This window comes from Natrix helvetica (assembly GCF_964273705.1).
Source record: "Natrix helvetica genome assembly, chromosome: 4".
Classification (NCBI taxonomy): Eukaryota; Metazoa; Chordata; class Lepidosauria; order Squamata; family Natricidae; genus Natrix; species Natrix helvetica.
Window position 1 is genome coordinate 137,756,918 of NC_138550.1, and position 14,196 is coordinate 137,771,113.

General features: G+C 41.3%; 1 protein-coding gene across 2 annotated transcripts; it reads right to left on the minus strand.

The window, feature by feature from the left end:
- Nucleotides 1–5,709: 5,709 nt before the first annotated feature.
- On the minus strand, nt 5,710–12,644 carry HEY1 (hes related family bHLH transcription factor with YRPW motif 1). Of its 2 annotated transcripts, none has more exons than XM_081951174.1 (5): nt 12,253–12,644; nt 11,453–11,528; nt 11,248–11,331; nt 11,058–11,139; nt 5,710–8,388 (listed from the first exon to the last, which is right to left on the minus strand). In XM_081951174.1, exons 1-5 carry the CDS (start codon nt 12,339–12,341, stop codon nt 7,805–7,807), a joined length of 915 nt encoding a protein of 304 aa, XP_081807300.1. In that variant the 5' UTR covers nt 12,342–12,644; the 3' UTR covers nt 5,710–7,804. The 2 variants fall into 2 exon arrangements, with proteins under 2 accessions (XP_081807300.1, XP_081807301.1); XM_081951175.1 differs by having other exon boundaries at nt 12,534–12,630.
- Nucleotides 12,645–14,196: the final 1,552 nt, after the last annotated feature.

Below are 14,196 nucleotides of genomic sequence, written 5' to 3' on the forward strand. Positions count from 1 at the left end.
TGAGGCTGCCTCGCTCGCTCTTTTGTCCGCCCGGACCGCCTTGGCGTCACTGTGGCTACATCCGTCCGTCCGCGCCCGGGAGCTGCGGAGGCAGAAATGTTGTCGGCGCTCCCGGATGACAAAGGCACGAAAGCGACTGGGGAACGACGAGAACCTTCCTGCCTCTGCTGGATTTCGCGCGATCCTCGCGACTGCAATATGCAGTCGCGAGGGGCGCGCAAAGTCCAGCAGAGGCAGGAAGGTTCTCGTCGTTCCCCAGTCGCTTTCGGGGACTGCGGAGCGCGAGCCGGCGGAGCACGCTCAGGAAGGCGGGGAATGGGACCACGTGTGCTGGAGGCTGAGGCAGCCTGAGCCTCCAGCACACGTGGTCCCATTCCCCGCCTTCCTGATGACGTCACCAGCCTCACCAGCCATAAACCTCACCGCACGTCACTGATGGTGAGAATATCACCCAATGACAACCCCCAATGCTTGCAGCACTGTTTTGGATCTGAGGAAAACTCACAAGTTAAACATGAATTCTCATCCATCCTTTTTTACATTTTATTGTGAAACAGTCATGATCAAGGTATGCCACTGCTTTAATATTCACAATTCCCATATATTGTTTGGAAATTTTCTGCTATAGATCAGAGGTGATCTATTCAGCAGGTTCTGACCAGTTTTGGAAAGCGGAAATTTTGAGTAGTTCAGAGAACTGGTAAATGCCACTTCTGACTGGCCCCGCCCCCATCTATTATCTGTCTCCCGAGTCCCAGCTGATCAGGAGGGAATGGAGATTTTGCAATAACCTTCCCTTGCCTCACCCACCGAGCCACACCCACCAAGCCACACCTATAGAACCGGTAGTAAAAAATGTTGAATCCCACCACTGCTATAGATATTAAAATAGTCTTTGTTTCTGTACATACCTAACTACAATATATAAACTATGTAATATTCATTATCAAATTTAATTTTAGGTGGAAGAAGCTAGGACTTCTCCAGATAAATGATTTTTTGCTTACTCTTGTCCACGATTATTGTCCATTGGGTGGGGAATGGTTATTTTTCTTGCTGCAGTAATTCACATGTTTCATAGAGTGTTATTCTGACTACATACACTTCCCAACAGAGCGGAAGGACCTTTTGAATAAGGACTATTCAGGACTAGTAGAGGATTTCCTCTTGTTGTTGATAGCTTCCTTTAAAACGATGATGCAATAATGCCTAAAGAAAATTCAAAGGGAGAATCTACAGACAGTAAGGCATCAATATGAGGCGAGGGACATTGTTTAACTTAACTGCTGTTTTCCTTGCAAAGTAATACAGGGAACAGCTATTTTTAAACTGTTTAAAGAATGCTTGGTACATTTGCAATTTCCCTCAGCCTTGCTGTATATGTCCTATGTCCATGAACTAATGCACCATAGATATTAGAGCGTATGCCTCAGATAATAAATATATATATTTGCATTTAGTGTGCAGGACTTTTAAAATGCAAATTGCATCTGAGGGATGTACGTTAGATAATTAATTGAAATACAGTTAGGTAGAGGAAGAATGTCATCCTTTTCTTCCAAAGTAGCACTTACTTTCAATAAAGATCTTGTTCAGTTGTGGCCGAGGAAGCAGAGCCTCTTCAGTAAGTCTCCTTCCCTATTTTGTAGACTGGTTTCTTGAAGGACATTCATCAAACTCAGGTATTTACGTTCAGCAAAAACTTGATACTACAGAAATAGTTTTAAACAGCTTATTGTTATTAATAGTAGGTAAATCAAGTGGTAGGTACCATAAATCAAGTAGTAGATAAATCAAGTAGTAGGTAAATCAAATCTCTCTTTTTATTGTTGGGTATGTTTTCTATAATTTTCATGCTTTGAGTTCACCTGTGGTAAAGGTAAACAATATTTTTTAAAAAGCATAAAGAACAGCAGACAGAAAATTATTGCTACTGCCAAGTTTGTAAGACGTAACAGAAAAGGGCTAACGAAACGCACAACTTTCTGTTACTAAATTCATGTTTCTACCTATATTTATCATATTATTTTCAGAGATGAATTCTTTAATCCTTTAACCTATCAGAAATGTCGTTTCAAGCAGAGTGACTTTAAAAGAAACTGTTGTAGCTAGTTTAACAATCACTATTGGGACTGGCAACTGGGTTATTAAGCAAACAGATCGCTAAGTAAAATCACAACTGTGCTTATGGCCTTACTTCAGCTTAGCTTAGCTTTGCTTTGCTTTGCTTTGCTTTGCTTTGCTCTGCTCTGCTCTGCTCTGCTTTGCTTTGCTTTACAGACCTGCGAAGATCATAAATGTAAGGATTGGTCGTAAAGTGTTTTTTTCATTACTATAATAACTGCAAATGGCCACTAAACAAGGCATTTGCTAAATGAGGACTATCTGTATAGTATACTGCCTTTCACTTGTCATCTTCCCTAAGCACAAGTTTCTCCTTAGTGGTTTAAGATCAAAATCAATGAGACTTAAGTTACTCAGAGAAGTAATTGAACTACTCCCGAATCAGTCTTACATATTTCAACCAACTTTAAGACTGGATTTAAATATCATTCTTAGCCATTGTTTAACAATGGCCTACTAAGCAAAACAGAAACGTATCTGTATTGGGTTATTTTACCTAAACAGTAACTAGTCTTCATTAATACCCATATTTTATTTACAGTTCTTGTCTTCAATCATCACTTACATCTTCCGTCCATTCATTTGTCCTCGAGCATCTTCTATTTGTAACAGAAATATAAGGAACATAAAACAAGAAAATCCAGTTGCCTCCTGTAAAAGCACCTTTGGGACAATCATGACCTAGATGACTGAGAATCTCTACAGACTTTTAGCTATACAATGTGAATGAACTCCCTTTGAATGGTGTGGGAATAGGAATGGATTTCCAGAGGAAAAATTGCAGACTACAGGAACCAGGAGCACTACTCAGGTGACCCTTAAGACACAGATAAACCTCCAAGTGCTTCAACGACCCTCTTAAAACAGCGGTGTCAAACTCAATTTCATTGAGGGCCATATCAAGGTTGTGTTTGACCTGGGGGGGGAGAGGATGTGGCCAGCTCGACACCACTCATGTTGGAGGTGCCTGTGTTGGCCCAAGCGCTCTACCAGTGAAAATGGAGTTTGGAAGGGCAGCACGTGGCCCTCCCGAGCTCTGTTTTCAGTGGGAGAGGATGGAGGGAGGCTGCCGCAGCCAAAAATGAAGCTCAAGTGGGCCACACACGGCCCTTCCGAACTCTGTTTTTGCTGGCAGAGACACTGCGGGCCAGTCCTTTGCTGTTTCCAGGGTGGCCCCACGGGCTGTGAGTTTGACACCCCGGCTCTAAAAGGATGTAAATGACCAGCTGTTTGCCAGGAATATAAATCCTTCCATTCCCCACTATCCTGCCAGAGCTGAAGAAGCTTCTTGGATGAAAAGTGAAACATCTTCAAAGAAAAAACAAGAAAATGCAGTTGCCTCCTGAAAAAGCATCTTTGGGACAACTATAACCTGGATGATTGGGAATCTCTATAAACGTTTAGGGAACATAAATGTTGGGATAGGAAAGTTTCTTAATTTATATCTTATATAACACAAAAAACTTGCTACAGTACTATTCATTTATTAAATCTGGGAAATGTGCATAATATCATTTTACTGTGTCCTACTATCAGAATTCAATAGTAGTTTTTTCTCTTAAAACAAGGATGGAAAGAATCAAGATTTTCTGCTTCTACATAAAGCAATTTTCTTTAACAAGATTTACTATTATAAAATACATTGATTAGGGAAATCTCAGCAAATGGATTATTTTCCATTTAGAATCCAATTTCTCCACCAGGGTCCCAAGGTTAATGCTTTCTCACTCCCCTTAATTCATCCTGTGTGAACTTGTGAGGAAGTTATTCTCTTAATTGATAAAGGAAGAATGTCCAGATGTTTAGGATGTGAATCTTTCACAAGTTCATAACGTACCATTATATTGTCAACGTTTTTGCAGAACCAGGCCACAGGAATAAATTGATTGATGGGAAGTAGTGATGGCTAATTCAAACACGTAAACGGGATTGCTTTTAGGGGAAGTTGGGAGGTTATAACTTTATTTCCTTTAAAAGCTATTTTATACACAATATCTTTCATGTTTTCCCTGCCTCAAAATGGTGAAATACCATGCTGCTACCATGTTTCCCTGAAAACAAGTGTCTTATTTTCTTTTGACCCCTGAAATAAGCACTTGGCCTTATTTTTGGGGAGGTCTTATTATTTTTGAAGTGCAGGAGGTGGCGAGTGTGGTCACCTCATGGCTGCTACCACGTTGCAATATTTTCAGGGAGGGCTTATTTTCTGGGGAGGGCTTATTTTCAGGGAAACAGCGCAGTTTTCAGCATATAACAGCCCTCTCTCACAGAATTCTTGTTGTGTCACTAGTACGTCATCTTGAGCTCCTGTACAAAAGGCAGAATATAAGCTTAAATATAAAATGTAGTGGCTTAGAATCTTCAGAGACTATTGGGGATCTAATACTGGAACAATGAATTGTCTGGGAATCTTTTTTTATTACACCAGTGACTGCAGTAACAAGAAAGATGAAAAGATAGGTTGTCAGATGATAGATGGAGATGATAGAGAGATGGATGGATGATAGGATAGAGTTGATATAGATAATAGTTTCAATACAAGATTATCCTCATTCATTGCAATTGTCCAAACATGATCTATGTTTATTAGTGTTTTGTTGTTTTTCTTTAATTATAGACCTCGTTTATCAACTGCCTTGTGCAGTTACAACAGTGCTGAAAAAACTTTGTGACCCAACATTTCCAACCTCCACAATCTCTCTCCCTCTCTCTCTCTTCAGCATTAGTCATTTAGCATGGATTTTTCTGTGCCTGGCCTGATCTTTTTTATCCCCTTGCAGAGCAGAGATTGCTTAAACAAGCAATCCCTTTACGCTAGTGGTCCCAAACCTTTTCAGCTCTGTGGACTGGCCAGCGGAGGTGGTGAGTGGGGGAAAGGGAATAAATATGCAGGAACACTATGGTGGATACACATGAAAAGATATGACCTAGCACTGGCTGTTTGCTCCCATGCTTCTTTTTCCCAGAAGCAAAGGTAACACTAGGTAAACAACCAGTGTCAGCTTCATTGTGGTCCATGTGTAGGGCTCACTGTTTCCCTCTTATTCTCTCGTGATCCCTTTCTTTCAAATGAATGTTAATACAGACATTAATGCCATTCATTTCTAATTATGGATCTGCATTCCAAGTCCCTGTACTGGACAGGAAGCAACTCAGAACTCCATTTACACTTTTTAACTGAAATCTTGTTAACTATAGCAGCTCAAAATTTTGCATGCTTGCCTTGCCTGCTGCAATACTCCTTGTATACGAATATTTTATTTAGCCAAGGTCCAAGTACCACGAGGTTGAACTCATCTGATTTAGAGTTTACATTATTTAATATGCAAAAAGAAATTGTTGTTATTGTAGGGAACTCACATTAAATACACTTAACCAAACAATTAAAATATTGGTGCATAAACAATTCAAATTGCTTTAAAAATGGTTCACAATACATATTTTCTTTGTAAGCTCTGGCAAAGTAAGGGCACAGAATGCAGTAGAAAATAGCACACGAAGCAACCCCAAACTGTAATTACAGTAATGGTGTAACAGGTTGAAAAGTTTTTTCCCCTTGTTTAATGAAATAAACCTTCCATCAACTTGATTGTTCTTATTCTTTTATTTAGGCACAACACAAGTACAAAAGTATTCAAGTCCAACTGGGTGAAACTGTTGAGCATCTTTAAGGAACATAATAGATTCTTATAAAACCAGCCCAAAATATATACAACAGTCCTTTCCAAACTGAGGAAATCGTTTTTAATACCCTCAGTTTTGCTTTGTTTCCTCTTTCCAACTCCTCTTTCCAAAGTTTAGTGAATACATTTTGTATAGAAAAAAAAGGATCTGCGCTGTAGAGTAAGCATTTTTGTTGATGATGTTAAGGTTCATCTCCTTTGTGATCCCATAGTAAAATTCTCACATTCTATTATGCAAAAGCTTTGGTTATGTGAAAAGGATAAATTATACAGTTTTAAACAAATAATCTCTTTTAAATTATTCACAGTATTAATTTTGCTTTAAATGGATATATGTCACATTTCCCTGTATATTTGGTTATGGACTAAAAATTTCAAATTCAAGATGTTATGGAGCACTATATGTATAAATAACCATGAACTATAAACATGGGAAGAAGCCCTGTAACACTGCTGAATAAAGCTTCACTTCTGAAAGATTAAGGAAAGTCTTCAACTTTCTCAAAACTGGCTAATTATACCTTATGCCCTATCCTATCTTTTTCAGGAACGACTAAATTTCATGGATGCTCTCAAACTTTTTTGTTCTGTAATTTACAACTGGTGGTCTCCAACTTTCTCTCATCATCAGTAGAAGTACCCTATCAGGGGAAATCCTTATTTTTTTTCTTATATCTTTTCCAAGAGAGATCAATTGCATGTAGAAGAGAAGCCAACATGACAGTATCCTTGCATAGTTCCCATTGTTATATCCGAGACTTTATATGACGCACTGTAACATAGAGATTATGTTTTATTTTTACACTAGTGAGACAGGAGCCAAGTAACTGAGTTCTCCTCTGTTCATCAAACCATCTTGGTTTTGGGAGTCATAAGTAGGACTTCAAGATATGAGACAAACAAAAGGAATTTGGGAAGAACAGGAAAAAGTTACTGGAATGACCTCATGTCCTGCTTTATCAACATGTTAAAAATAATCATATGGAGTGAGATGCTACCTAAATTATTCACAATAAAATGACGATCTCTTAACTATTAAATTGCCGGGCTGAATCTAGCAATGTTAATTGCAACATGTCATTAAGATATTTTCATAAGTAAATGGGAAATAGGACTTAGTTAGTGCAGCACCAGAATGTCTTTCTCAAAAACCCAAAATGAAGAAAAAAAAATCTTTAATGTTAGAAACATTCTGTTTATAAAAACTAGGAAAGCAACTGTAATGGCTTCAAATTAAATTAGTGATCTTAATTCCAACTCACTGAATAAAAGGAACACCAAATCCAATGGAAAATACATTATTTCAAGTTTGGCAGCAAATCTGATTCATTTAATGGCCTTAACTGCAGAAGCAGAAAATGGGCAGAGGATAAAAACTTCAGTCTATAAACTTTTTGTGACTCTTGCAATAATTTGTTCCAATGAAAAGTGGAATAATTCAGCACAAAAAAAAGGCCAAAGTGTGGATTATACTGGGAAATACAACAAGCCAACAATGCATGTATTTTGGAATCAGTACAGTGGCTTCATCTGATTTGTCAATGGTTTTGTTCAGAAATATAGAAGTCAGAACATGGCTAAGAAAATATTTTGTTTAAAAATATCTCAGAACTACTATCAAACAATGCAGAGCAACGCAGTTGTGTTGAAGTCCTGACAGAGAAAAATAATATATAATATAGACAGAAATTCTAGTTGTTTTAAACCAGTGTTTTCAGACAAATGGGATCATTTGAAAACATGACTAACATCATACAGTAGACAGCATAATTCATTAAAATTAATATCTATTATAATTCAAAGATTTAGATAAGCCTCTCAGTCTGCCCTAATAAATGAAGTGAAAAAGAAAAACTCTTTTTGTACACATTCTGTTAAAACTGAAACTGTACCTTTGACACCAAACTGTTAAAAGTGTTCAAACTTGTTCAAAGTTGGAAGCTCCACAGTTCAGATGGATATTTACAGTCCCATACACACATACATAACTCTGGTTCTTAAAAGGCTCCAATCTCAGTCCCCCATGGTCTGTAGGGTTTGCCCAGACTTGCTGACTGCGCTGAGGCAGGCGGGCTGAGAGCATTAGGAGACAATAGGTGGAACGAACCAAAGGAAAAGGGGAATGCAGATAAGGAGGCCATGGAAGAAAGTAAAGGAGGGGAGAGCTTAGAAGCAGAAGTGACCACAGGGAGCACTGGTCCAATGGCACCATTAGGGGGCACTCTCAAGGAAGAAGACTCGGCATGGGGAGGCACATTTCTGCTCTGGTGATGGCCTTCTGAAGAAGCTGCTGCACCATTTGAAGTAGTACGCCCATTCTGAGGCAGCAATAAAGGATGGGAGATGTGAGGGTGATGTCCAAAAGCACCGCCCCAAGGAATCTGTCCAAGCCCACTGTGTGAGCTACTTGCTGCTTCCCGCTGAGAGGCGTAATTATTCAGGTGAGACACAAGGCGGACACGAAGAGGATCAGAGCTGTCCAGCCCCTCTATAATGCTAAGATAGCGGGCTACTTCAGCCAAGCACTCACGAAAACCTAGGCTCCGGTAGTCCATCGCGAGAGCATGGGCGTCAAAATAACCTAGAAGAAAGGATTAAAGAGGGGGGGGTCATTAGAAGGAGATTCCTGTCCATTGGCTGGGTTCACAGCTAATGTTGTCCTGTGCTTTTGTTTTAACTACAGATTAATTAATAAGGTGCAATAGCTGTCTTCCATATTGTATTATGCCCAAACCTTAACATATCACATTCATCTTAGGGCAACGTATGCACAGGATCATTTGTCTCTTGAACATTCATTTCATTCAAATAACAATCGCTTTCCCTAAATAAAATACCATTAAAAATCAGAATAAAACTGCAGGAACTGCTGTGCCCCCAAATAAGTGAGTCCTGAAACTGCATACAGATGTGCTGCATAACAAATAGGTTTTAGCAGTTATAGCAATTACATGCTGCACATGTACCTGGAATATAACAACTATAGGTAAAGACAGAAAAGAAAAATATTCCCCACTTCGAACTATAGAACGTATCTTCTGAACTATGAATCTCAGCTGTCTCTTCTCTGTTTCCTACTCTTAACCCCAAACCCAACTTAAATGTCCACAGACACAAACTCATTAGCAGAACAGATCTTATCTTATTATAGAAGTGAGTGGAAGATGATAGTGTTTGATTCCTTTACAGGAGTACTGTGAATATTACTGAGATTTAAAAATGGCACATGACCCTTTAAAAAAAAAAATCCTGTAATTTAGTGCATTTTTAATAAGCTACATAACAAAGCTAAGAAGAAAAGTAGTCAGGGCTTAAAATTTTCCAGTTAAGTGATGATGAGATTCAAGGTAGGAATTTGATCTGTGTCTTAATGAAATTCCATGCTTCTGCCAGAAAAAAAGGCCATTGATCCTAATAAATCTTTTGTCCAAGTAAGTGAACCTTGAATGTCATGCATTTTTACTATCCATGTTTACTCAGAAATGAGTAAACCCAACTTGAATTCACCCAGCACACCAACTGTTTAATTAATCATTGTTTGCTGAATTATCCCTATCCCTTAGGTTCACACAACACAAAGGGCCATAATCTCTAAGGAGTCACAATGTACAGTTCAATTCCAGCCTCACTCTGATAAAGGGGCCTCAAGTAACTTCAATTTTATCTTCAGAAAATCATGATGAACTGGCTACAGTATTATCACAATATAATTAACAAACATTTATGGTCAGCAAAAAAATACAATCACCATTTATAATCCACAATCTAGAGCCTCAAATAAATTGGATTACAATCCCCATACTCTAACCTGTATGGAAATTTTACTCCTACATTTCTGGATGTTGCCAATGAGAGGCTCTCACCTGAACACTCTGAAGGTACAACTCTGATTTTTAATAAGAGTATTCTCCAGTTAATAGGATGCAAATTACAGCCTGTAAACTGCACTACTGTGTACCAGTTTATTACAAGGATGCATCAGTAAACAGTACATTATTGTTAAGAAACTACACCACTTTCTTGTATCCATGCTCTTCTACGATTTGTAACTACACATCTATTACTGTATATCTATATCCTGCATTGTTTTGGTGTTTTTTTTGACTGGTTAAGAAACTCACAGGACAAAACTACAGCAGTTATCAGCACAGAGATAACTTAAAATAAAGGCATCTAGTAAAAACCACAAAATGTGTATGAGACATCACAGTCTAAATCTTATTCTTTCACACTTGCATCTAAACAGTAGATCCAAGTATATAAGTCACAGGACTTGCATCATTACATGACTACACTTGTTTTCTTACTTGCCCCTACCTAAAATATAACCGAGAAATAAATAAGAAACTGTACATTTACATAAAGTGCCTTTGGCACAAATAGGTTATTAGATTGTAGAAAAAGAGAAATTTCTCTGTCTCTGTTTATTTTTATCTATCTATCTATCATCTATCTATCTATCTATCTATCATCTATCTATCTATCTATCTATCTATCTATCTATCTATCTATCTATCTATCTATCTATCTATCTATTCCCATTCTATATAAAGAGACATACTTTCAATTTAATGTGTGTGTGTGATTTCTCCTTTCCTACGATCTAATAACCTATTTGTATCAAAGGCACTTTATGTAAATTTTATATCCACACACGCTCACACACATTAAATTGAAAGTATGTCTCTTTATTTAGAATGGGACTTAAAGCCACTGAATAGCATGAATATTTCACTTGTTAAGTGCAAACACTGCATATGTTTCTGTTTAGACTCCCATCACATTATGCTAAAGTAGCTCTATTGTACTGTGCAATGCAGTACTAAGTACCCATACTATAAAATGCTCCAATATGGTTTCTTCTTTTCAAGTTTCCAACCATTAATGTTCTTTTCAAAGAAGATTCCATTCCATTTTCATTTTCCACTACTGAAATTTTGCATTCTCCCCACCCACCCACCAAGGCAGCACTCGATCCTCACTGGCCTCTTTTGGGAGTTCTCCCACCAACCTCTTTCCATACAAAAGGTATTGTACTTCTGAGAAATCTTTTGAGCTCCCACAATTACAATAGTGTTGCTTAACAATATCAGGGATACCCTTGGGAGAACATAACTACTTTCTCAGTCTCAGCTTCCAACTAATCCTGTTGATCTGCAGTTCCTATAATTAACCGCCAAGGCAGCCTTTCAATACTACACACACACACACACACACACACACACACACACACACACAGACAAATCTTACCTTTCCCTCCTGCTGTGTGCAGCATTTTCAGATGATCTACTGTCATCTGCAAGATTTCAGCTTTCTCCAATTTGGCTGAGCCCTAAGAAAGCAAAGACAAATGTCAGTGCAAAGGCAGTTGGGCTCCAGCTAAGCACAAAAAGAACCAGAGAATAAGACTAAATTGCAACATTGGGCTCCCCAAACTTACCTGCTTTTCAAATGCACTAGGCACCAGCCTCCTCAACTCAGACAGGCTATTGTTGATCCGATCACGACGACGCTTCTCAATAATCTGAAAGGAAAGGATGTTTTATTTTTCCCCACCCAGAGGCAATACTGGGCAGTGTGGGGATGGGGTAGGGGGGGAGCTTTCACATATCAGAGCAATTCAAGGGGAGGGGGGGGGGACTTACGCCTCTACGTCTTTTTCTTGCCAAGATCTGGGAAGTGGTGTTCGGTGACATTGAACCCGGAGCAGAGCTCAAATTTCTAAAAACAGCAAGAAGGAAGAAGTCAGTACAGATCCAACACAGAAAATGGAACACAATTCCCACCACTACACCAGACCCAAGTGTAAGTGTGCAAATGGGTGCAGAATATGCTGATGTTATTTCCAGGTAACACTGATGCCCAACACCATCCATTTCTTCTTGCTCTGAGAGCCAAGATCTGCTTTCCAGTATGTATAATACATACCAGCATGTATTAGTCAGTGGTTAAGTCTTAGGGAAAAAGCCTTAAAACCCAGAAAGGCTGCCTCGAGCATGTGCAGAGTGCTCTTTCTTGGCCATAACTTCTAAGTGAAACTGGATGCCCACAAGCAGCTCTGTTTCTCGCTTTAGATATTAAGTTCATTCAGAAATAAAATCTTACTCCAACTTGTACAGCGCTAGCCGGCTTTCTAGTGAGTAGTAGAGATACCCGACTCGAAACCGATTGATTCGGAAGCGAGTTTCGCTGGGTTCGGCTGGATTTAAGGCATGTGGGCATAACTTTAGCTTTATGATCAGAGCGAGGGGGGCTCTTCCGCATGCCTCCATGGGTGTACGCGGTGTTGCCTACCCGGAGCCAAGATGTCACGCAGCATCCACGCCACCCTGGAGCTAATGTCTCGGCGGCGGCAAGTCCAAGAACCAGGGAGCCACCCTGCTTGCTTGCTTGCCTGCCTGCCAGCCTGCCTACACGTGCGACCGATTTTTCCCGGCGCCCTCACCCATTCTCGTCCGCGCTCTCCTTTTCCACTTCAATGGGTTCGTCCAGCTCGCTGTCGGAGGAGCTGTAGTCCGGGTGTGCCCGCTTCATGCTGCCGGGACCCTCCAGATGCCAGTCCAAACAGAAAGAGTGGGACGGGGGAGACGAGTTCCGCTTCCCGTCCGTGTGAATGAGCGAGTGGGTGGCGGTTCCCTGGTGCCAGCTCAGTGCGCTCCTTGCAGCCGCCACCGCGCTCCCTCCGGCTCAGTCTCCCCCATCCCGTTCCCACGCTTCGCTTCTTACCCGAGGGAGGGGTGGGCAGTCAGAGAGGCGCGCCAGGCGCTCCCGGCCGCGTACGACTTCTTGGGTAGCCCTTCGCTCTCCCGCCTCATCTGATTGGTCAAACCCTGCCTGGGCCGCCCAATCCCCGTCAACCCGAAAGTCACTCAACGGCACGCCCTCTCTTACTCCTGATTCCGATTGGCTGACAGCGTTCGGATTGACTCCGCGGCCGAGTTCGGGAGCCCGCTGCCCTCTCTCTCTCTCTTTTTCTCTCTCTCTCCTTCCCCCTCCCGCTCTCTTGTGTACCCGCCGCCTCTCCTCTCTGCAATTGGCTGGGCCGGAGGCCAGTTGGGCGCTTGCAGAGCCACACGCGTGGCTGGGCGGCCGTGGGAAAGTTGCTCTGTACCCGGCTGGCGGCCAAACGGGGCTGGCGGCGGCGACGGCGCTGAGCGGGGCGTGCATGAGCGGCGGCTGCCGCGTGTGAACCTCCCCTGGGCGCGGGGTGGAGCGGCGATGGCACTCGGGCCGCCGGCTTTGGCTGCCCTGCGCTCTACCACCGGCTTCACAAAGCACCGCGGCTCTCAGCCGAACCGGGGGCGGGCCGGGGCAGGGTTTGGCAACTCCGAATCCTCTGGCCTCCGGGCCTGCCATTTGCGAGGAATCTCTTCTGGCGAGGACTTCCTTGCAGGTTCAGCAGCGTTTGCCAATTTCAGGATGTAGTCCTAAAGTAGCTCGCTTTAACTTAGCAGACATTAATAGAGGCAAATAGAGAGCGCCTCTCGTTTTGTGACGGGGGAACGTCACAGAAGGGCTTTTCGTTGGCGTCTGTTAGCCCATGAGAATGCCACTCGCCAAGTCTGCAAGTAATAAATGATCTATATGCGTAGTTCAAATAACCATTTCACAATCAGGCCATCCATTTCTATTTTTGTAAATTAAGAGGGGTGTGGCTATGGGCTGTTGAAGGGAAGATAAAATTGGCTACACTCGAGGGGATTGTTGGTAGTCCTTCACTTAGGACCACAATTGAGCCCGGAATTTTATGTTGCTAAGTGAGAAATGCGTTAAGGGAGTTTTGACCCATTTTACGACTTTTCTTGCCACCTTTGTTAAGTGAATCACTGCAGTTGTTAAAATTGGTAAGGTGGTTGTTAAGCGAATCTGGTTTTCCCTTTGATTTTGCTGGTCAGAAAGTCGCACAAGGTGGATCGCATGATCCCAGGACTTGCAACCGTCATAAATGTGAGTCAATTGTCAAGCAACCGATTGTAAGTCATGTGACCATGGGATGCTGCCACAGTCATGAAAAATGGTCGTGAGTCACTTTTTACAGTGCCATTGTAACTTCAAATGGTCACTAAGTGAACTGTTGTAAGTCGAGGACTACCTGTAATGAGTTGGCCCCAAACCATCAGAAATGTATCAGAATCCTCACAGATCTGAATAATGATTTAAAAGGTAAAGGTTCCCCTCGCACATATGTGCTAGTCATTCCCAACTCTAGGGGGCTCCTCTCCATTTCAAAGCTGAAGAGCCAGTGCACTCCGAAGACGTTTCTGTAGTCATGAGGCCAGCATGACTAAACACCGAAGGCTCATGGAACACTGTTACCTTCCCATCAAAGGTGGTCCCTATTTTTCTACTTGCATTTTTTACCTGCTTTCAAACTGCTAGGTTGGAAGAA

Bases quoted from the DNA above. Each gene is read 5' to 3' on its own strand.
- HEY1 (XM_081951174.1), bottom strand. From the start codon at position 12,341: ATGAAGCGGGCACACCCGGACTACAGCTCCTCCGACAGCGAGCTGGAC. The intron at 11,140-11,247 runs GTAAGTTTGGGG...TTGCTTTCTTAG, and splicing joins CTAGTGCATTTGAAAAGCAG to GGCTCAGCCAAATTGGAGAA. The intron at 8,389-11,057 runs GTAAGATTTGTC...CCTTTCTTCTAG, and splicing joins GCACACAGCAGGAGGGAAAG to GTTATTTTGACGCCCATGCT.